Genomic DNA, 24,705 nt, shown 5'->3' with positions numbered 1-24,705 from the left:
AACACCTTGGGGTTTACACAGTAGAGAGACAACACCTTGGGGTTTATACAGTAGAGAGACAGAGACAACACCTTGGGGTTTATACAGTAGAGACAACACCTTGGGGTTTATACAGTAGAGAGACAACACCTTGGGGTTTATACAGTAGAGAGACAGAGACAACACCTTGGGGTTTATACAGTAGAGAGACAACACCTTGGGGTTTATACAGTAGAGAGACAACACCTTGGGGTTTATACAGTAGAGAGACAGAGACAACACCTTGGGGTTTATACAGTAGAGAGACAACACCTTGGGGTTTATACAGTAGAGAGACAACACCTTGGGGTTTATACAGTAGAGAGACAACACCTTGGGGTTTATACAGTAGAGAGACAGAGACAACACCTTGGGGTTTACACAGTAGAGAGACAACACCTTGGGGTTTATACAGTAGAGAGACAACACCTTGGGGTTTATACAGTAGAGAGACAACACCTTGGGGTTTATACAGTAGAGAGACAGAGACAACACCTTGGGGTTTATACAGTAGAGAGACAACACCTTGGGGTTTATACAGTAGAGAGACAACACCTTGGGGTTTATACAGTAGAGAGACAGAGACAACACCTTGGGGTTTATACAGTAGAGAGACAACACCTTGGGGTTTATACAGTAGAGAGACAGAGACAACACCTTGGGGTTTACACAGTAGAGAGACAACACCTTGGGGTTTATACAGTAGAGAGACAACACCTTGGGGTTTATACAGTAGAGAGACAGAGACAACACCTTGGGGTTTACACAGTAGAGAGACAACACCTTGGGGTTTATACAGTAGAGAGACAACACCTTGGGGTTTATACAGTAGAGAGACAACACCTTGGGGTTTATACAGTAGAGAGACAACACCTTGGGGTTTATACAGTAGAGAGACAACACCTTGGGGTTTATACAGTAGAGAGACAACACCTTGGGGTTTATACAGTAGAGAGACAACACCTTGTGGTTTATACAGTAGAGAGACAACACCTTCAGGTTTATACAGTAGAGAGACAGAGACAACACCTTGGGGTTTACACAGTAGAGAGACAACACCTTGGGGTTTATACAGTAGAGAGACAACACCTTGGGGTTTATACAGTAGAGAGACAACACCTTGGGGTTTATACAGTAGAGAGACAACACCTTGGGGTTTATACAGTAGAGAGACAACACCTTGGGGTTTACACAGTAGAGAGACAACACCTTGGGGTTTATACAGTAGAGAGACAACACCTTGTGGTTTATACAGTAGAGAGACAACACCTTCGGGTTTATACAGTAGAGAGACAGAGACAACACCTTGGGGTTTACACAGTAGAGAGACAACACCTTGGGGTTTATACAGTAGAGAGACAACACCTTGGGGTTTATACAGTAGAGAGACAACACCTTGGGGTTTATACAGTAGAGAGACAACACCTTGGGGTTTATACAGTAGAGAGACAACACCTTGGGGTTTATACAGTAGAGAGACAACACCTTGTGGTTTATACAGTAGAGAGACAACACCTTGGGGTTTATACAGTAGAGAGACAGAGACAACACCTTGGGGTTTATACAGTAGAGAGACAGAGACAACACCTTGGGGTTTATACAGTAGAGAGACAACACCTTGGGGTTTATACAGTAGAGAGACAACACCTTGGGGTTTATACAGTAGAGAGACAGAGACAACACCTTGGGGTTTATACAGTAGAGAGACAACACCTTGGGGTTTATACAGTAGAGAGACAACACCTTGGGGTTTATACAGTAGAGAGACAGAGACAACACCTTGGGGTTTATACAGTAGAGAGACAACACCTTGGGGTTTATACAGTAGAGAGACAACACCTTGGGGTTTATACAGTAGAGAGACAGAGACAACACCTTGGGGTTTATACAGTAGAGAGACAGAGACAACACCTTGGGGTTTATACAGTAGAGAGACAACACCTTGGGGTTTATACAGTAGAGAGACAACACCTTGGGGTTTATACAGTAGAGAGACAGAGACAACACCTTGGGGTTTATACAGTAGAGAGACAACACCTTTGGGTTTATACAGTAGAGAGACAGAGACAACACCTTGGGGTTTATACAGTAGAGAGACAACACCTTGGGGTTTATACAGTAGAGAGACAACACCTTGGGGTTTATACAGTAGAGAGACAGAGACAACACCTTGGGGTTTATACAGTAGAGAGACAGAGACAACACCTTGGGGTTTATACAGTAGAGAGACAACACCTTGGGGTTTATACAGTAGAGAGACAGAGACAACACCTTGGGGTTTATACAGTAGAGAGACAACACCTTGGGGTTTATACAGTAGAGAGACAACACCTTGTGGTTTATACAGTAGAGAGACAACACCTTGGGGTTTATACAGTAGAGAGACAGAGACAACACCTTGGGGTTTATACAGTAGAGAGACAACACCTTGGGGTTTACACAGTAGAGAGACAACACCTTGGGGTTTATACAGTAGAGAGACAGAGACAACACCTTGGGGTTTATACAGTAGAGAGACAACACCTTGGGGTTTATACAGTAGAGAGACAACACCTTGGGGTTTATACAGTAGAGAGACAGAGACAACACCTTGGGGTTTATACAGTAGAGAGACAACACCTTGGGGTTTATACAGTAGAGAGACAACACCTTGGGGTTTATACAGTAGAGAGACAGAGACAACACCTTGGGGTTTATACAGTAGAGAGACAACACCTTGGGGTTTATACAGTAGAGAGACAGAGACAACACCTTGGGGTTTATACAGTAGAGAGACAACACCTTGGGGTTTATACAGTAGAGAGACAACACCTTGGGGTTTATACAGTAGAGAGACAGAGACAACACCTTGGGGTTTATACAGTAGAGAGACAGAGACAACACCTTGGGGTTTATACAGTAGAGAGACAACACCTAGGGGTTTACACAGTAGAGAGACAGAGACAACACCTTGGGGTTTACACAGTAGAGAGACAGAGACAACACCTTGGGGTTTATACAGTAGAGAGACAGAGACAACACCTTGGGGTTTATACAGTAGAGAGACAACACCTTGGGGTTTATACAGTAGAGAGACAGAGACAACACCTTGGGGTTTATACAGTAGAGAGACAACACCTTGGGGTTTATACAGTAGAGAGACAACACCTTGTGGTTTATACAGTAGAGAGACAACACCTTGGGGTTTATACAGTAGAGAGACAGAGACAACACCTTGGGGTTTATACAGTAGAGAGACAACACCTTGGGGTTTACACAGTAGAGAGACAACACCTTGGGGTTTATACAGTAGAGAGACAGAGACAACACCTTGGGGTTTATACAGTAGAGAGACAACACCTTGGGGTTTATACATTAGAGAGACAACACCTTGGGGTTTATACAGTAGAGAGACAGAGACAACACCTTGGGGTTTATACAGTAGAGAGACAACACCTTGGGGTTTATACAGTAGAGAGACAACACCTTGGGGTTTATACAGTAGAGAGACAGAGACAACACCTTGGGGTTTATACAGTAGAGAGACAACACCTTGGGGTTTATACAGTAGAGAGACAGAGACAACACCTTGGGGTTTATACAGTAGAGAGACAACACCTTGGGGTTTATACAGTAGAGAGACAACACCTTGGGGTTTATACAGTAGAGAGACAGAGACAACACCTTGGGGTTTATACAGTAGAGAGACAGAGACAACACCTTGGGGTTTATACAGTAGAGAGACAACACCTTGGGGTTTACACAGTAGAGAGACAGAGACAACACCTTGGGGTTTACACAGTAGAGAGACAGAGACAACACCTTGGGGTTTATACAGTAGAGAGACAGAGACAACACCTTGGGGTTTATACAGTAGAGAGACAACACCTTGGGGTTTATACAGTAGAGAGACAGAGACAACACCTTGGGGTTTATACAGTAGAGAGACAACACCTTGGGGTTTATACAGTAGAGAGACAACACCTTGTGGTTTATACAGTAGAGAGACAACACCTTGGGGTTTATACAGTAGAGAGACAGAGACAACACCTTGGGGTTTATACAGTAGAGAGACAACACCTTGGGGTTTACACAGTAGAGAGACAACACCTTGGGGTTTATACAGTAGAGAGACAGAGACAACACCTTGGGGTTTATACAGTAGAGAGACAACACCTTGGGGTTTATACAGTAGAGAGACAACACCTTGGGGTTTATACAGTAGAGAGACAGAGACAACACCTTGGGGTTTATACAGTAGAGAGACAACACCTTGGGGTTTATACAGTAGAGAGACAACACCTTGGGGTTTATACAGTAGAGAGACAGAGACAACACCTTGGGGTTTATACAGTAGAGAGACAACACCTTGGGGTTTATACAGTAGAGAGACAGAGACAACACCTTGGGGTTTATACAGTAGAGAGACAACACCTTGGGGTTTATACAGTAGAGAGACAGAGACAACACCTTGGGGTTTATACAGTAGAGAGACAGAGACAACACCTTGGGGTTTATACAGTAGAGAGACAACACCTTGGGGTTACACAGTAGAGAGACAGAGACAACACCTTGGGGTTTACACAGTAGAGAGACAGAGACAACACCTTGGGGTTTACACAGTAGAGAGACAGAGACAACACCTTGGGGTTTATACAGTAGAGAGACAGAGACAACACCTTGGGGTTTATACAGTAGAGAGACAGAGACAACACCTTGGGGTTTATACAGTAGAGAGACAACACCTTGGGGTTTACACAGTAGAGAGACAGAGACAACACCTTGGGGTTTATACAGTAGAGAGACAGAGACAACACCTTGGGGTTTATACAGTAGAGAGACAACACCTTGGGGTTTATACAGTAGAGAGACAACACCTTGGGGTTTATACAGTAGAGAGACAGAGACAACACCTTGGGGTTTATACAGTAGAGAGACAACACCTTGGGGTTTATACAGTAGAGAGACAACACCTTGGGGTTTACACAGTAGAGAGACAACACCTTGGGGTTTATACAGTAGAGAGACAGAGACAACACCTTGGGGTTTATACAGTAGAGAGACAACACCTTGGGGTTTATACAGTAGAGAGACAACACCTTGGGGTTTATACAGTAGAGAGACAGAGACAACACCTTGGGGTTTACACAGTAGAGAGACAACACCTTGGGGTTTATACAGTAGAGAGACAACACCTTGGGGTTTATACAGTAGAGAGACAGAGACAACACCTTGGGGTTTATACAGTAGAGAGACAACACCTTGGGGTTTATACAGTAGAGAGACAGAGACAACACCTTGGGGTTTATACAGTAGAGAGACAACACCTTGGGGTTTATACAGTAGAGAGACAACACCTTGGGGTTTATACAGTAGAGAGACAGAGACAACACCTTGGGGTTTATACAGTAGAGAGACAGAGACAACACCTTGGGGTTTATACAGTAGAGAGACAACACCTAGGGGTTTACACAGTAGAGAGACAGAGACAACACCTTGGGGTTTACACAGTAGAGAGACAGAGACAACACCTTGGGGTTTACACAGTAGAGAGACAGAGACAACACCTTGGGGTTTATACAGTAGAGAGACAACACCTTGGGGTTTATACAGTAGAGAGACAGAGACAACACCTTGGGGTTTATACAGTAGAGAGACAACACCTTGGGGTTTATACAGTAGAGAGACAACACCTTGTGGTTTATACAGTAGAGAGACAACACCTTGGGGTTTATACAGTAGAGAGACAGAGACAACACCTTGGGGTTTATACAGTAGAGAGACAACACCTTGGGGTTTACACAGTAGAGAGACAACACCTTGGGGTTTACACAGTAGAGAGACAGAGACAACACCTTGGGGTTTATACAGTAGAGAGACAACACCTTGGGGTTTATACAGTAGAGAGACAACACCTTGGGGTTTATACAGTAGAGAGACAGAGACAACACCTTGGGGTTTATACAGTAGAGAGACAACACCTTGGGGTTTATACAGTAGAGAGACAACACCTTGGGGTTTATACAGTAGAGAGACAGAGACAACACCTTGGGGTTTATACAGTAGAGAGACAACACCTTGGGGTTTATACAGTAGAGAGACAGAGACAACACCTTGGGGTTTATACAGTAGAGAGACAACACCTTGGGGTTTATACAGTAGAGAGACAACACCTTGGGGTTTATACAGTAGAGAGACAGAGACAACACCTTGGGGTTTATACAGTAGAGAGACAGAGACAACACCTTGGGGTTTATACAGTAGAGAGACAACACCTTGGGGTTTACACAGTAGAGAGACAGAGACAACACCTTGGGGTTTACACAGTAGAGAGACAGAGACAACACCTTGGGGTTTATACAGTAGAGAGACAGAGACAACACCTTGGGGTTTATACAGTAGAGAGACAACACCTTGGGGTTTATACAGTAGAGAGACAGAGACAACACCTTGGGGTTTATACAGTAGAGAGACAACACCTTGGGGTTTATACAGTAGAGAGACAACACCTTGGGGTTTATACAGTAGAGAGACAACACCTTGGGGTTTATACAGTAGAGAGACAGAGACAACACCTTGGGGTTTATACAGTAGAGAGACAACACCTTGGGGTTTACACAGTAGAGAGACAACACCTTGGGGTTTATACAGTAGAGAGACAGAGACAACACCTTGGGGTTTATACAGTAGAGAGACAACACCTTGGGGTTTATACAGTAGAGAGACAACACCTTGGGGTTTATACAGTAGAGAGACAGAGACAACACCTTGGGGTTTATACAGTAGAGAGACAACACCTTGGGGTTTATACAGTAGAGAGACAACACCTTGGGGTTTATACAGTAGAGAGACAGAGACAACACCTTGGGGTTTATACAGTAGAGAGACAACACCTTGGGGTTTATACAGTAGAGAGACAGAGACAACACCTTGGGGTTTATACAGTAGAGAGACAACACCTTGGGGTTTATACAGTAGAGAGACAGAGACAACACCTTGGGGTTTATACAGTAGAGAGACAGAGACAACACCTTGGGGTTTATACAGTAGAGAGACAACACCTTGGGGTTTACACAGTAGAGAGACAGAGACAACACCTTGGGGTTTACACAGTAGAGAGACAGAGACAACACCTTGGGGTTTACACAGTAGAGAGACAGAGACAACACCTTGGGGTTTATACAGTAGAGAGACAGAGACAACACCTTGGGGTTTATACAGTAGAGAGACAGAGACAACACCTTGGGGTTTATACAGTAGAGAGACAACACCTTGGGGTTTACACAGTAGAGAGACAGAGACAACACCTTGGGGTTTATACAGTAGAGAGACAGAGACAACACCTTGGGGTTTATACAGTAGAGAGACAACACCTTGGGGTTTATACAGTAGAGAGACAACACCTTGGGGTTTATACAGTAGAGAGACAGAGACAACACCTTGGGGTTTATACAGTAGAGAGACAACACCTTGGGGTTTATACAGTAGAGAGACAGAGACAACACCTTGGGGTTTATACAGTAGAGAGACAGAGACAACACCTTGGGGTTTATACAGTAGAGAGACAACACCTAGGGGTTTACACAGTAGAGAGACAGAGACAACACCTTGGGGTTTACACAGTAGAGAGACAGAGACAACACCTTGGGGTTTATACAGTAGAGAGACAGAGACAACACCTTGGGGTTTATACAGTAGAGAGACAACACCTTGGGGTTTATACAGTAGAGAGACAGAGACAACACCTTGGGGTTTATACAGTAGAGAGACAACACCTTGGGGTTTATACAGTAGAGAGACAACACCTTGTGGTTTATACAGTAGAGAGACAACACCTTGGGGTTTATACAGTAGAGAGACAGAGACAACACCTTGGGGTTTATACAGTAGAGAGACAACACCTTGGGGTTTACACAGTAGAGAGACAACACCTTGGGGTTTATACAGTAGAGAGACAGAGACAACACCTTGGGGTTTATACAGTAGAGAGACAACACCTTGGGGTTTATACAGTAGAGAGACAACACCTTGGGGTTTACACAGTAGAGAGACAGAGACAACACCTTGGGGTTTACACAGTAGAGAGACAGAGACAACACCTTGGGGTTTACACAGTAGAGAGACAGAGACAACACCTTGGGGTTTATACAGTAGAGAGACAGAGACAACACCTTGGGGTTTATACAGTAGAGAGACAGAGACAACACCTTGGGGTTTATACAGTAGAGAGACAACACCTTGGGGTTTACACAGTAGAGAGACAGAGACAACACCTTGGGGTTTATACAGTAGAGAGACAGAGACAACACCTTGGGGTTTATACAGTAGAGAGACAACACCTTGGGGTTTATACAGTAGAGAGACAACACCTTGGGGTTTATACAGTAGAGAGACAGAGACAACACCTTGGGGTTTATACAGTAGAGAGACAACACCTTGGGGTTTATACAGTAGAGAGACAGAGACAACACCTTGGGGTTTATACAGTAGAGAGACAGAGACAACACCTTGGGGTTTATACAGTAGAGAGACAACACCTAGGGGTTTACACAGTAGAGAGACAGAGACAACACCTTGGGGTTTACACAGTAGAGAGACAGAGACAACACCTTGGGGTTTATACAGTAGAGAGACAGAGACAACACCTTGGGGTTTATACAGTAGAGAGACAACACCTTGGGGTTTATACAGTAGAGAGACAGAGACAACACCTTGGGGTTTATACAGTAGAGAGACAACACCTTGGGGTTTATACAGTAGAGAGACAACACCTTGTGGTTTATACAGTAGAGAGACAACACCTTGGGGTTTATACAGTAGAGAGACAGAGACAACACCTTGGGGTTTATACAGTAGAGAGACAACACCTTGGGGTTTACACAGTAGAGAGACAACACCTTGGGGTTTATACAGTAGAGAGACAGAGACAACACCTTGGGGTTTATACAGTAGAGAGACAACACCTTGGGGTTTATACAGTAGAGAGACAACACCTTGGGGTTTATACAGTAGAGAGACAGAGACAACACCTTGGGGTTTATACAGTAGAGAGACAACACCTTGGGGTTTATACAGTAGAGAGACAACACCTTGGGGTTTATACAGTAGAGAGACAGAGACAACACCTTGGGGTTTATACAGTAGAGAGACAACACCTTGGGGTTTATACAGTAGAGAGACAGAGACAACACCTTGGGGTTTATACAGTAGAGAGACAACACCTTGGGGTTTATACAGTAGAGAGACAACACCTTGGGGTTTATACAGTAGAGAGACAGAGACAACACCTTGGGGTTTATACAGTAGAGAGACAGAGACAACACCTTGGGGTTTATACAGTAGAGAGACAACACCTTGGGGTTTACACAGTAGAGAGACAGAGACAACACCTTGGGGTTTACACAGTAGAGAGACAGAGACAACACCTTGGGGTTTATACAGTAGAGAGACAGAGACAACACCTTGGGGTTTATACAGTAGAGAGACAACACCTTGGGGTTTATACAGTAGAGAGACAGAGACAACACCTTGGGGTTTATACAGTAGAGAGACAACACCTTGGGGTTTATACAGTAGAGAGACAACACCTTGTGGTTTATACAGTAGAGAGACAACACCTTGGGGTTTATACAGTAGAGAGACAGAGACAACACCTTGGGGTTTATACAGTAGAGAGACAACACCTTGGGGTTTACACAGTAGAGAGACAACACCTTGGGGTTTATACAGTAGAGAGACAGAGACAACACCTTGGGGTTTATACAGTAGAGAGACAACACCTTGGGGTTTATACAGTAGAGAGACAACACCTTGGGGTTTATACAGTAGAGAGACAGAGACAACACCTTGGGGTTTATACAGTAGAGAGACAACACCTTGGGGTTTATACAGTAGAGAGACAACACCTTGGGGTTTATACAGTAGAGAGACAGAGACAACACCTTGGGGTTTACACAGTAGAGAGACAACACCTTGGGGTTTATACAGTAGAGAGACAGAGACAACACCTTGGGGTTTATACAGTAGAGAGACAACACCTTGGGGTTTATACAGTAGAGAGACAGAGACAACACCTTGGGGTTTATACAGTAGAGAGACAGAGACAACACCTTGGGGTTTATACAGTAGAGAGACAACACCTTGGGGTTTACACAGTAGAGAGACAGAGACAACACCTTGGGGTTTACACAGTAGAGAGACAGAGACAACACCTTGGGGTTTACACAGTAGAGAGACAGAGACAACACCTTGGGGTTTATACAGTAGAGAGACAGAGACAACACCTTGGGGTTTATACAGTAGAGAGACAGAGACAACACCTTGGGGTTTATACAGTAGAGAGACAACACCTTGGGGTTTACACAGTAGAGAGACAGAGACAACACCTTGGGGTTTATACAGTAGAGAGACAGAGACAACACCTTGGGGTTTATACAGTAGAGAGACAACACCTTGGGGTTTATACAGTAGAGAGACAACACCTTGGGGTTTATACAGTAGAGAGACAGAGACAACACCTTGGGGTTTATACAGTAGAGAGACAACACCTTGGGGTTTATACAGTAGAGAGACAACACCTTGGGGTTTACACAGTAGAGAGACAACACCTTGGGGTTTATACAGTAGAGAGACAGAGACAACACCTTGGGGTTTATACAGTAGAGAGACAACACCTTGGGGTTTATACAGTAGAGAGACAACACCTTGGGGTTTATACAGTAGAGAGACAGAGACAACACCTTGGGGTTTATACAGTAGAGAGACAACACCTTGGGGTTTATACAGTAGAGAGACAACACCTTGGGGTTTATACAGTAGAGAGACAGAGACAACACCTTGGGGTTTATACAGTAGAGAGACAACACCTTGGGGTTTATACAGTAGAGAGACAGAGACAACACCTTGGGGTTTATACAGTAGAGAGACAACACCTTGGGGTTTATACAGTAGAGAGACAACACCTTGGGGTTTATACAGTAGAGAGACAGAGACAACACCTTGGGGTTTATACAGTAGAGAGACAGAGACAACACCTTGGGGTTTATACAGTAGAGAGACAACACCTAGGGGTTTACACAGTAGAGAGACAGAGACAACACCTTGGGGTTTACACAGTAGAGAGACAGAGACAACACCTTGGGGTTTATACAGTAGAGAGACAGAGACAACACCTTGGGGTTTATACAGTAGAGAGACAACACCTTGGGGTTTATACAGTAGAGAGACAGAGACAACACCTTGGGGTTTATACAGTAGAGAGACAACACCTTGGGGTTTATACAGTAGAGAGACAACACCTTGTGGTTTATACAGTAGAGAGACAACACCTTGGGGTTTATACAGTAGAGAGACAGAGACAACACCTTGGGGTTTATACAGTAGAGAGACAACACCTTGGGGTTTATACAGTAGAGAGACAACACCTTGGGGTTTATACAGTAGAGAGACAGAGACAACACCTTGAGGTTTATACAGTAGAGAGACAACACCTTGGGGTTTATACAGTAGAGAGACAACACCTTGGGGTTTATACAGTAGAGAGACAGAGACAACACCTTGGGGTTTATACAGTAGAGAGACAACACCTTGGGGTTTATACAGTAGAGAGACAACACCTTGGGGTTTATACAGTAGAGAGACAGAGACAACACCTTGGGGTTTATACAGTAGAGAGACAACACCTTGGGGTTTATACAGTAGAGAGACAGAGACAACACCTTGGGGTTTATACAGTAGAGAGACAACACCTTGGGGTTTATACAGTAGAGAGACAACACCTTGGGGTTTATACAGTAGAGAGACAGAGACAACACCTTGGGGTTTATACAGTAGAGAGACAGAGACAACACCTTGGGGTTTATACAGTAGAGAGACAACACCTTGGGGTTTACACAGTAGAGAGACAGAGACAACACCTTGGGGTTTACACAGTAGAGAGACAGAGACAACACCTTGGGGTTTATACAGTAGAGAGACAGAGACAACACCTTGGGGTTTATACAGTAGAGAGACAACACCTTGGGGTTTATACAGTAGAGAGACAGAGACAACACCTTGGGGTTTATACAGTAGAGAGACAACACCTTGGGGTTTATACAGTAGAGAGACAACACCTTGGGGTTTATACAGTAGAGAGACAACACCTTGGGGTTTATACAGTAGAGAGACAGAGACAACACCTTGGGGTTTATACAGTAGAGAGACAACACCTTGGGGTTTACACAGTAGAGAGACAACACCTTGGGGTTTATACAGTAGAGAGACAGAGACAACACCTTGGGGTTTATACAGTAGAGAGACAACACCTTGGGGTTTATACAGTAGAGAGACAACACCTTGGGGTTTATACAGTAGAGAGACAGAGACAACACCTTGGGGTTTATACAGTAGAGAGACAACACCTTGGGGTTTATACAGTAGAGAGACAACACCTTGGGGTTTATACAGTAGAGAGACAGAGACAACACCTTGGGGTTTATACAGTAGAGAGACAACACCTTGGGGTTTATACAGTAGAGAGACAGAGACAACACCTTGGGGTTTATACAGTAGAGAGACAACACCTTGGGGTTTATACAGTAGAGAGACAGAGACAACACCTTGGGGTTTATACAGTAGAGAGACAGAGACAACACCTTGGGGTTTATACAGTAGAGAGACAACACCTTGGGGTTTACACAGTAGAGAGACAGAGACAACACCTTGGGGTTTACACAGTAGAGAGACAGAGACAACACCTTGGGGTTTACACAGTAGAGAGACAGAGACAACACCTTGGGGTTTATACAGTAGAGAGACAGAGACAACACCTTGGGGTTTATACAGTAGAGAGACAGAGACAACACCTTGGGGTTTATACAGTAGAGAGACAACACCTTGGGGTTTACACAGTAGAGAGACAGAGACAACACCTTGGGGTTTATACAGTAGAGAGACAGAGACAACACCTTGGGGTTTATACAGTAGAGAGACAACACCTTGGGGTTTATACAGTAGAGAGACAACACCTTGGGGTTTATACAGTAGAGAGACAGAGACAACACCTTGGGGTTTATACAGTAGAGAGACAACACCTTGGGGTTTATACAGTAGAGAGACAGAGACAACACCTTGGGGTTTATACAGTAGAGAGACAACACCTTGGGGTTTATACAGTAGAGAGACAACACCTTGGGGTTTATACAGTAGAGAGACAGAGACAACACCTTGGGGTTTATACAGTAGAGAGACAGAGACAACACCTTGGGGTTTATACAGTAGAGAGACAACACCTTGGGGTTTACACAGTAGAGAGACAGAGACAACACCTTGGGGTTTACACAGTAGAGAGACAGAGACAACACCTTGGGGTTTACACAGTAGAGAGACAGAGACAACACCTTGGGGTTTATACAGTAGAGAGACAGAGACAACACCTTGGGGTTTATACAGTAGAGAGACAGAGACAACACCTTGGGGTTTATACAGTAGAGAGACAACACCTTGGGGTTTACACAGTAGAGAGACAGAGACAACACCTTGGGGTTTATACAGTAGAGAGACAGAGACAACACCTTGGGACAGGGGTGTCAAACTCAAATACCCAGTTGGCCAAAATGTAAAACCTGAACAAAGTCGTGGGCCAACATTGAACAAATGAACCTTTTAATATGGACCCAAACAAGTTTTGCTTTAACATTGAATATGGAACAAGCATCGCTTATTACCATACAATATATAATTTAATAGTGGAGACATGCAAAATCGAATTTCAAATGAAAAAAACACATCAATGGCATTCATTTATTAAATAAATAAAATTTAAATAAAAATCGTATGCCTCTTTTCTATTTGCAGCCTTCTGATTTAAATACCAAAATAAACTTTTTCCACTGGCTAATAATTTTACAAATAAAATGATAATAAATCAATCAACCATTCAAGCCCATGCCTTGTAGCAAGAAAAAGTGCACAAAGAAAACGTTAATTATTGCACACTGATCTAATCTGATGTGCCCATTTTCGCCATTTTTGGGAAGGGATAGCGCACTGACAGTTGTAGCGTCTATGTTGCTATGACTACTGTCACAGAGGAGAGGGCGTTTTTGGGTCCTGTCCTGATTGGCGCGCGAAAACAACAGCAGAGCATTATGGGATTCGTAGTATTAGCGGTGAATGCGCTGTATAATACCGGCGGGACAGCTCTAGTAGTAATTTGGTATTGTATCGCGGGCCAACGATACTTGGCCCGCGGGCCAGAGTTTGACACCGATGCCTTAGGGTTTATACAGTAAAGAGACGACACCTTGGGGTTTACACAGTAGAGAGACGACACCTTGGGGTTTATACAGTAGAGAGACAGAGACAACACCTTGGGGTTTACACAGTAGAGAGACAACACCTTGGGGTTTACACAGTAGAGAGACAGAGACAACACCTTGGGGTTTACACAGTAGAGAGACAGAGACAACACCTTGGGGTTTACACAGTAGAGAGACAGAGACAACACCTTGGGGTTTATACAGTAGAGAGACAGAGACAACACCTTGGGGTTTATACAGTAGAGAGACAGAGACAACACCTTGGGGTTTATACAGTAGAGAGACAACACCTTGGGGTTTACACAGTAGAGAGACAGAGACAACACCTTGGGGTTTATACAGTAGAGAGACAGAGACAACACCTTGGGACAGGGGTGTCAAACTCAAATACCCAGTTGGCCAAAATGTAAAACCTGAACAAAGTCGTGGGCCAACATTGAACAAATGAACCTTTTAATATGGACCCAAACAAGTTTTGCTTTAACATTGAATATGGAACAAGCATCGCTTATTACCATACAATATATAATTTAATAGTGGAGACATGCAAAATCGAATTTCAAATGAAAAAACACATCAATGGCATTCATTTATTAAATAAATAAAATTTAAATAAAAATCGTATGCCTCTTTTCTATTTGCAGCCTTCTGATTTAAATACCAAAATAAACTTTTTCCACTGGCTAATAATTTTACAAATAAAATGATAATAAATCAATCAACCATTCAAGCCCATGCCTTGTAGCAAGAAAAAGTGCACAAAGAAAACGTTAATTATTGCACACTGATCTAATCTGATGTGCCCATTTTCGCCATTTTTGGGAAGGGATAGCGCACTGACAGTTGTAGCGTCTATGTTGCTATGACTACTGTCACAGAGGAGAGGGCGTTTTTGGGTCCTGTCCTGATTGGCGCGCGAAAACAACAGCAGAGCATTATGGGATTCGTAGTATTAGCGGTGAATGCGCTGTATAATACCGGCGGGACAGCTCTAGTAGTAATTTGGTATTGTATCGCGGGCCAACGATACTTGGCCCGCGGGCCAGAGTTTGACACCGATGCCTTAGGGTTTATACAGTAAAGAGACGACACCTTGGGGTTTACACAGTAGAGAGACGACACCTTGGGGTTTATACAGTAGAGAGACAGAGACAACACCTTGGGGTTTACACAGTAGAGAGACAACACCTTGGGGTTTATACAGTAGAGAGACAACACCTTGGGGTTTATACAGTAGAGAGACAACACCTTGGGGTTTATACAGTAGAGAGACAGAGACAACACCTTGGGGTTTATACAGTAGAGAGACAACACCTTGGGGTTTACACAGTAGAGAGACGACACCTTGGGGTTTACACAGTAGAGAGACAACACCTTGGGGTTTATACAGTAGAGAGACAGAGACAACACCTTGTGGTTTATACAGTAGAGAGACAACACCTTGGGGTTTACACAGTAGAGAGACAACACCTTGGGGTTCATACAGTAGAGAGACAACACCTTGGGGTTTATACAGTAGAGAGACAGAGACAACACCTTGGGGTTTATACAGTAGAGAGACAACACCTTGGGGTTTATACAGTAGAGAGACGACACCTTGAGGTTTATACAGTAGAGAGACAGAGACAACACCTTGGGGTTTACACAGTAGAGAGACAACACCTTGGGGTTTACACAGTAGAGAGACAACACCTTGGGGTTTATACAGTAGAGAGACAACACCTTGGGGTTTATACAGTAGAGAGACAGAGACAACACCTTGGGGTTTATACAGTAAAGAGACGACACCTTGGGGTTTACACAGTAGAGAGACAGAGACAACACCTTGGGGTTCATACAGTAGAGAGACAACACCTTGGGGTTTATACAGTAGAGAGACAGAGACAACACCTTGGGGTTTATACAGTAGAGAGACAACACCTTGGGGTTTATACAGTAGAGAGACGACACCTTGAGGTTTATACAGTAGAGAGACAGAGACAACACCTTGGGGTTTACACAGTAGAGAGACAACACCTTGGGGTTTACACAGTAGAGAGACAACACCTTGGGGTTTATACAGTAGAGAGACAACACCTTGGGGTTTACACAGTAGAGAGACAACACCTTGGGGTTTATACAGTAGAGAGACAACACCTTGGGGTTTACACAGTAGAGAGACAACACCTTGGGGTTTATACAGTAGAGAGACAACACCTTGGGGTTTATACAGTAGAGAGACAACACCTTGGGGTTCATACAGTACAGAGACAGAGACAACACCTTGGGGTTTATACAGTAGAGAGACAACACCTTGGGGTTTATACAGTAGAGAGACAGAGACAACACCTTGGGGTTTATACAGTAAAGAGACGACACCTTGGGGTTTACACAGTAGAGAGACAGAGACAACACCTTGGGGTTCATACAGTAGAGAGACAACACCTTGGGGTTTATACAGTAGAGGGAGAGAGACAACACCTTGGGGTTTATACAGTAGAGGGAGAGGGACAACACTTTAGGGTTTTGTAATGGAAATTATATGATTAAAGGTTTGACTAAATGATTTCACCCTGAAAATGTATAACCGAGTGATTATAATGTTAATGTACTAATGTGTGTGAGTAGACTGTTTAAGACTAAGACACTGTTACTATTTCAAAATGAGCAGGGCAGAGTTGATAAGACGACCTTGTGAAAGGAACAGGAAAATGGGCCTCCCTAAGTTAGGGAGAGAAACAACTGCCCGAAAATGGCTAGGCTGGCAAAAGATAAGGAGACAGGTGGTCTGGGTACTGTGGAAAAATACAGCCGCCTAAAGCTGGGTGGAGTTCTCTACTGATGTAAGTTCATTTGTATGACGAAATGTGTAATATAAAAGACTGTGTGCATTGTATGGATTTTAGAGCTCTCGTAAATAAACGTTCTGATCATTGTAGGCTGGGTCTCAGTCTGTTTCTTTCCACCGGAACCTTACACCTTCTGGTAAACAAACTGAGTAGTTTAATTGAAGTTCGGTTTAAGGACATTGATAACTTAATTCCCGTAACAGGTTTACACAGTAGAGAGACTTACTTCACTCCTTTCTTGGTGACCATTCTGGTGGAGGTGGTATTGAAGGCCTTCTCAAAGCGCTGTAACTTGAACCAGTCCATTCTTCAGTAAGAGGAGATGGCACCAAGCCAGTTAGAAGTTAGTGAAGTCCATGCAGTCACATCCAGACAAGCCGTTTTGCATCATTATTCTGTGAGACTTTTCATTGGCTACTACAAGCTTCTTTTGAAGGTTAAACTGTTTTCATACAATACATCATGTGTTAACAATGTTCAAGAACAGAGGTGACTGCACAGTGCTTGGCCTATACTGTACATTTTGAATTATTTCACTATTCCACAGTTTGATTTGGCCATTCTGCAATGTGTAAATTACTATAGAAGGTAAAAACATACATTTTGAATAGGCCTCAATGACTTAAAAACATTCATAAACCAGGTGTACAGAATGGGCCTGCCAAATTGGGATACAGTATAATGTATGTACAGTATAGAGTCTGCAGTATACGGTATGTACAGTATAGAGTCTGCAGTATACGGTATGTACAGTATAGAGTCTGCAGTATACTGTATGTACAGTATAGAGTCTGCAGTATATGGTATGTACAGTATAGAGTCTGCAGTATATGGTATGTACAGTATAGAGTCTGCAGTGTACGGTATGTACAGTATAGAGTCTACAGCATACGGTATGTACACTATAGAGTCTACAGCTTCATGCTGATGGATGTTAACCCAGTATACGGTATGTACAGTATAGAGTCTGCAGTATACGGTATGTACAGTATAGAGTCTGCAGTATATGGTATGTACAGTATAGAGTCTGCAGTAAATCAAATCAAATCAAATTTATTTATATAGCCCTTCGTATATCAGCTGAAATCTCAAAGTGCTGTACAGAAACCCAGCCTAAAACCCCAAACAGCAAGCAATGCATGTGAAAGAGGCACGGTGGCTAGGAAAAACTCCCTAGGAAAAACTCCCTAGAAAGGCCAAAAACCTAGGAAGAAACCTAGAGAGGAACCAGGCTATGAGGGGTGGCCAGTCCTCTTCTGGCTGTGCCGAGTGGATATTATAACAGAACATGGTCAAGATGTTAAAATGTTCATAAATGACCAGCATGGTCAAATAATAATAATCATTGTAGTTGTCGAGGGTGCAACAAGCACGTCCGGTGAACAGGTCAGGGTTCCGTAGCCGCAGGCAGAACAGTTGAAACTGGAGCAGCAGCATGGCCAGGTGGACTGGGGACAGTATATGGTATGTACAGTATAGAGTCTGCAGTGTACGGTATGTACAGTATAGAGTCTGCAGTATACGGTATGTACAGTATAGAGTCTGCAGTGTACGGTATGTACAGTATAGAGTCTGCAGTATACGGTATGTACAGTATAGAGTCTGCAGTATACGGTATGTACAGTATAGAGTCTGCAGTATACGGTATGTACAGTATAGAGTCTGCCCTATACGGTATGTACAGTATAGAGTCTGCAGTATACGGTATGTACAGTATAGAGTCTACAGCTCCATGCTGATGGATGTTAACCCAGTATACGGTATGTACAGTATAGAGTCTGCAGTATACGGTATGTACAGTATAGAGTCTGCAGTATACGGTATGTACAGTATAGAGTCTACAGCATACGGTATGTACAGTATAGAGTCTACAGCTCCATGCTGATGGATGTTAACCCAGTATACGGTATGTTCAGTATAGAGTCTGCAGTATACGGTATGTACAGTATAGAGTCTACAGCTCCAAGCTGATGGATGTTAACCCAGCATACGGTATGTACAGTATAGAGTCTACAGCTCCATGCTGATGGATGTTAACCCAGCATACGGTATGTACAGTATAGAGTCTACAGCTCCATGCTGATGGATGTTAACCCAGTATACGGTATGTACAGTATAGAGTCTACAGCATACGGTATGTACAGTATAGAGTCTACAGCTCCATGCTGATGGATGTTAACCCAGCATACGGTATGTACAGTATAGAGTCTACAGCATACGGTATGTACAGTATAGAGTCTACAGCTCCATGCTGATGGATGTTAACCCAGCATACGGTATGTACAGTATAGAGTCTACAGCTCCATGCTGATGGATGTTAACCTACTCGTAGTGGAAGCCGATGTCGTGGTTTCCAACCAGAACCACCAGCTCTGTGTCACTGGAGTGCCTGAACATCTTCTGGAAACGGCAAACATCATCGTCCCAGTTCTGTGGTGGGAATAAGAGCAAGTGGATTATTATATAGACCTGTAGGGAACAGGAGGAATAAATACAGTAGGTCTATAGGACTATTACATAGACCTGTAGGGAACAGGAGGAATAAATACAGTAGTTCTATAGGACTATTATATAGACCTGTAGGGAACAGGAGGAATAAATACAGTAGGTCTATAGGACTATTATATAGACCTGTAGGGAACAGGAGGAATAAATACAGTAGGTCTATAGGACTATTACATAGACCTGTAGGGAACAGGAGGAATAAATACAGTAGGTCTATAGGACTATTACATAGACCTGTAGGGAACAGGAGGAATAAATACAGTCAGTCTAGGTCTATTACATAGACCTGTAGGGAACAGGAGGAATAAATACAGTAGGTCTATAGGACTATTATATAGACCTGTAGGGAACAGGAGGAATAAATACAGTAGGTCTATAGGACTATTATATTGACCTGTAGGGAACAGGAGGAATAAATACAGTCAGTCTAGGTCTATTACATAGACCTGTAGGGAACAGGAGGAATAAATACAGTCAGTCTATAGGACTATTACATAGACCTGTAGGGAACAGGAGGAATAAATACAGTAGGTCTATAGGACTATTATATAGACCTGTAGGGAGCAGGAGGAATAAATACAGTCAGTCTAGGACTATTACATAGACCTGTAGGGAACAGGAGGAATGAATACAGTACGTCTATAGGACTATTACATAGACCTGTAGGGAACAGGAGGAATAAATACAGTACGTCTATAGGACTGTTACATAGACCTGTAGGGAACAGGAGGAATAAATACAGTAGGTCTATAGGACTATTATATAGACCTGTAGGGAACAGGAGGAATAAATACATTCAGTCTATAGGACTATTACATAGACCTGTAGAAAATAGGAGGAATAAATACAGTAGTTCTATAGGACTATTACATAGACCTGTAGGGAACAGGAGGAATAAATACAGTCAGTCTATAGGACTATTACATAGACCTGTAGGGAACAGGAGGAATAAATACAGTCAGTCTATAGGACTATTATATAGACCTGTAGGGAACAGGAGGAATAAATACAGTCAGTCTATAGGACTATTACATAGACCTGTAGGGAACAGGAGGAATAAATACAGTCAGTCTATAGGACTATTATATAGACCTGTAGGGAACAGGAGGAATAAATACAGTCAGTCTATAGGACTATTACATAGACCTTTAGGGAACAGGAGGAATAAATACAGTAGGTCTATAGGACTATTATATAGACCTGTAGGGAACAGGAGGAATAAATACAGTAGGTCTATAGGACTATTTTACAGACCTGTAGGGAACAGGAGGAATAAATACAGTAGGTCTATAGGACTATTACATAGACCTGTAGGGAACAGAAGGAATAATTACTGGTCTATAGGACTATTATATAGACCTGTAGGGAACAGGAGGAATAAATACAGTCAGTCTATAGGACTATTACATAGACCTGTTGGTAACAGGAGGAATAAATACAGTCAGTCTGGACTATTACATAGACCTGTAGGGAACAGGAAGAATAAATACAGTCAGTCTATAGGACTATTATATAGACCTGTAGGGAACAGGAGGAATAAATACAGTAGGTCTATAGGACTATTACATAGACCTGTAAGGAACAGTAGGAATAAATACAGTCAGTCTAGGACTATTATATAGACCTATAGGGAACAGGAGGAATAAAAACAGTAGGTCTATAGGACTATTATATAGACCTGTAGGGAACAGGAGGAATAAATACAGTAGGTCTATAGGACTATTATATAGACCTGTAGGGAACAGGAGGAATAAATACAGTAGGTCTATAGGACTATTACATAGACCTGTAGGGAACAGGAGGAATAAATACAGTAGTTCTTGGACTATTATATTGACCTGTAGGGAACAGGAGGAATAAATACAGTCAGTCTATAGGACTATTACATAGACCTGTAGGGAACAGGAGGAATAAATACAGTCAGTCTATAGGACTATTACCTAGACCTGTAGGGAACAGGAGGAATAAATACAGTCAGTCTATAGGACTATTACATAGACCTGTAGGGAACAGGAGGAATAAATACAGTAGGTCTATAGGACTATTACATAGACCTTTAGGGAACAGGAGGAATAAATACAGTAGTTCTTGGACTATTATATTGACCTGTAGGGAACAGGAGGAATAAATACAGTAGGTCTATAGGACTATTACATAGACCTGTAGGGAACAGGAGGAATAAATACAGTCAGTCTATAGGACTATTACATAGACCTGTAGGGAACAGGAGGAATAAATACAGTAGGTCTATAGGACTATTACATAGACCTGTAGGGAACAGGAGGAATAAATACAGTAGTTCTTGGACTATTATATTGACCTGTAGGGAACAGGAGGAATAAATACAGTCAGTCTATAGGACTATTACATAGACCTTTAGGGAACAGGAGGAATAAATACAGTAGTTCTTGGACTATTATATTGACCTGTAGGGAACAGGAGGAATAAATACAGTAGGTCTATAGGACTATTACATAGACCTGTAGGGAACAGGAGGAATAAATACAGTCAGTCTATAGGACTATTACATAGACCTGTAGGGAACAGGAGGAATAAATACAGTAGGTCTATAGGACTATTACATAGACCTGTAGGGAACAGGAGGAATAAATACAGTCAGTCTATAGGACTATTACATAGACCTGTAGGGAACAGGAGGAATAAATACAGTCAGTCTATAGGACTATTACATAGACCTGTAGGGAACAGGAGGAATAAATACAGTCAGTCTATAGGACTATTACATAGACCTGTAGGGAACAGGAGGAATAAATACAGTAGGTCTATAGGACTATTATATAGACCTGTAGGGAACAGGAGGAATAAATACAGTAGGTCTATAGGACTATTACATAGACCTGTAGGGAACAGGAGGAATAAATACAGTAGGTCTATAGGACTATTACATAGACCTGTAGGGAACAGGAGGAATAAATACAGTCAGTCTATAGGACTATTATATAGACCTGTAGGGAACAGGAGGAATAAATACAGTAGTTCTTGGACTATTATATTGACCTGTAGGGAACAGGAGGAATAAATACAGTAGGTCTATAGGACTATTACATAGACCTGTAGGGAACAGGAGGAATAAATACAGTAGGTCTATAGGACTATTATATTGACCTGTAGGGAACAGGAGGAATAAATACAGTAGGTCTATAGGACTATTACATAGACCTGTAGGGAACAGGAGGAATAAATACAGTAGGTCTATAGGACTATTACATAGACCTGTAGGGAACAGGAGGAATAAATACAGTCAGTCTATAGGACTATTATATAGACCTGTAGGGAACAGGAGGAATAAATACAGTAGTTCTTGGACTATTATATTGACCTGTAGGGAACAGGAGGAATAAATACAGTAGGTCTATAGGACTATTATATAGACCTGTAGGGAACAAGAGGAATAAATACTGTAGTTCTATAGGACTATTACATAGACCTGTTCAGTGTTTGCCTACTGTCGCTAGAATAACATCGACGCCGCATCAACAGGTTTGGACCTCTTTGCATAATGGCTAAGACTAAGTTGTAGGTTCGAATCCCAATTGGACAAAACCAAGAATTCGCTACAGTGTATACCCTATATTAACGGGCTTTTATGGGCACATACCTTTGGAGAACTCCACTTCCCCTCATCAAACACGTCTCCCAGAATAAAAACGACCTCGGGTCGGAGCAGGGCAAGTGCGGTCTGGAAAGCCCGTTCCATCTGCCATTCTCTGGGTGGCACAGAGACAGACCGACTCAGCTCAGTGCACCATGCATTACCCGCTCTGTTGTGATTGTTGACGAACTCATCTTCTTGGAGACAGAGTGGATATTGGCTGATGAGGAGAGTCGGGGACGGAAGAACCACTGTACACGCGTCTCATGCATTCCCTTGCATAATAGAAACTCGCTCACAAAGTATATGCAAAACGTACAATTATTTATTTTCACAATACAATGCATAGTTAGATCTATTTATCAGGATCACCATTTACCTTCGCAGTTTGTCGAACCAGTGCCCACCGACTGCGCCGAGGAGGTGCGTGTCTGAAAGCACCATAGCGCGGAGAACATCCGCATTTGGCTGCCCGTCTGCGCTTTTCTCAGCCGCCGGCGCACCATGGTCGATCCCTGGCCAACCACACTGTAATATCGCTGCGTAATAAATCAGATACTCACAGAATATGAAAACGCTGCAAACCGCCCCGAACAGGACAATAACGGCGCTGCATACGACGCTCAAACCCGGCATCATATCTCTATTGTTGTGGTTTTTCAGATGGCCTGCAATAGAGGCGCACTGGTCGAGGTTCTCTTTTGTCTTTTTCAAACACTAAATATCACAACGTCTTCGTTGTGTTCTCATCGCATTCTGCACAATTGTAGAGAAATAACGGTATGTTTTATTTTATTATTATTTATTTTTTATTCAAAGATATCTGAACGACGACAGATAACCTTATCTCCCTGAACGAGCAGTCGAGTGGACTGTTGACAGCTGAGTGAGATGCAAGACGCTGTTTCGCAATAGGTCCCCATTCACGCGTTCCCAGTTGGATGAAGGATGAAGGGGGGGGGGGGGGGGGGGGGGGGGGGGGGGGGGGGTAGATGTAGTTGATTCTGTTGTCCTTGACCCATAGAATATTCACGGGGCTCATTCAATAATAGAATTTCATATGTCATTTGTAATTCCTGACAACGAGTCTTAAAAGAGGGTCTTTATTGATTTGTTGATTTCTCTAGATTACATGAAATAGGTCTAGGTGTTATTGAATACTTCCTGTAAAGCCAGACAGCAAAGAAGTGAATTATTATATAGCTGTGATTACAACAACATTCTTGTCACGTTGGGGTTAAAATCATATAATACAGCCATCATTTACAGCACACTAATAATGATTCCTAATTATAATATAGCCTCGGAAATACCATCAGGATTGGGCGCTCAGATTAGCTAGCTAGCCAATCGATGAAGAGCTCAGGAGCATAACGAAGCAGATTATTTTAACAATTTCTTAAAAGGACCAATGAACAGCTTTAAAGGCACAGTAACAGTTACCTGCTTCACCAATTTCATA

At 42.8% G+C, this 24,705-nt stretch overlaps 1 protein-coding gene and 2 long non-coding RNA genes across 6 annotated transcripts in view; all 3 read right to left on the bottom strand.

The window, feature by feature from the left end:
- LOC115170214 (metallophosphoesterase 1) overlaps positions 1-24,115 on the bottom strand; it is a 36,868-nt gene extending 12,753 nt beyond the window's left edge. Inside the window, exons 1-4 of one of the 3 annotated variants that reach the window (XM_029726607.1) lie at positions 23,623-24,115; positions 23,250-23,358; positions 19,452-19,555; positions 17,352-17,432 (exon numbers count right to left, since the gene is read on the bottom strand). In XM_029726607.1, coding sequence (XP_029582467.1) covers positions 17,352-17,432; positions 19,452-19,555; positions 23,250-23,358; positions 23,623-23,882 — 554 coding nt within the window. In that variant the 5' untranslated portion in view covers positions 23,883-24,115. Of the gene's footprint in view, positions 1-17,351; positions 17,433-19,451; positions 19,556-23,249; positions 23,441-23,622 lie in introns of all 3 variants that reach the window. The other 2 variants (XM_029726608.1, XM_029726609.1) reach the window with 2 other exon arrangements.
- On the bottom strand, positions 19,835-21,563 carry LOC115170217 (uncharacterized). The gene is made up of 4 exons (XR_003870987.1): positions 21,469-21,563; positions 20,990-21,043; positions 19,917-20,776; positions 19,835-19,864 (listed from the first exon to the last, which is right to left on the bottom strand). It is a non-coding gene; the product is annotated as an uncharacterized LOC115170217 (long non-coding RNA).
- Positions 21,578-23,151, bottom strand: LOC115170215 (uncharacterized). 2 transcript variants are annotated; one of them, XR_003870986.1, is made up of 4 exons: positions 22,649-23,151; positions 22,057-22,596; positions 21,737-22,004; positions 21,578-21,684 (listed from the first exon to the last, which is right to left on the bottom strand). It is a non-coding gene; the product is annotated as an uncharacterized LOC115170215 (long non-coding RNA). The 2 variants fall into 2 exon arrangements; XR_003870985.1 differs by lacking the exon at positions 22,649-23,151 and having other exon boundaries at positions 22,057-22,638.
- Positions 24,116-24,705: the final 590 nt, after the last annotated feature.

The sequence above is a fragment of the Salmo trutta genome, chromosome 31 (assembly GCF_901001165.1).
Source record: "Salmo trutta chromosome 31, fSalTru1.1, whole genome shotgun sequence".
Taxonomy (NCBI): domain Eukaryota; kingdom Metazoa; phylum Chordata; class Actinopteri; order Salmoniformes; family Salmonidae; genus Salmo; species Salmo trutta.
This window is presented reverse-complemented; position numbering and strand designations above follow the sequence as displayed.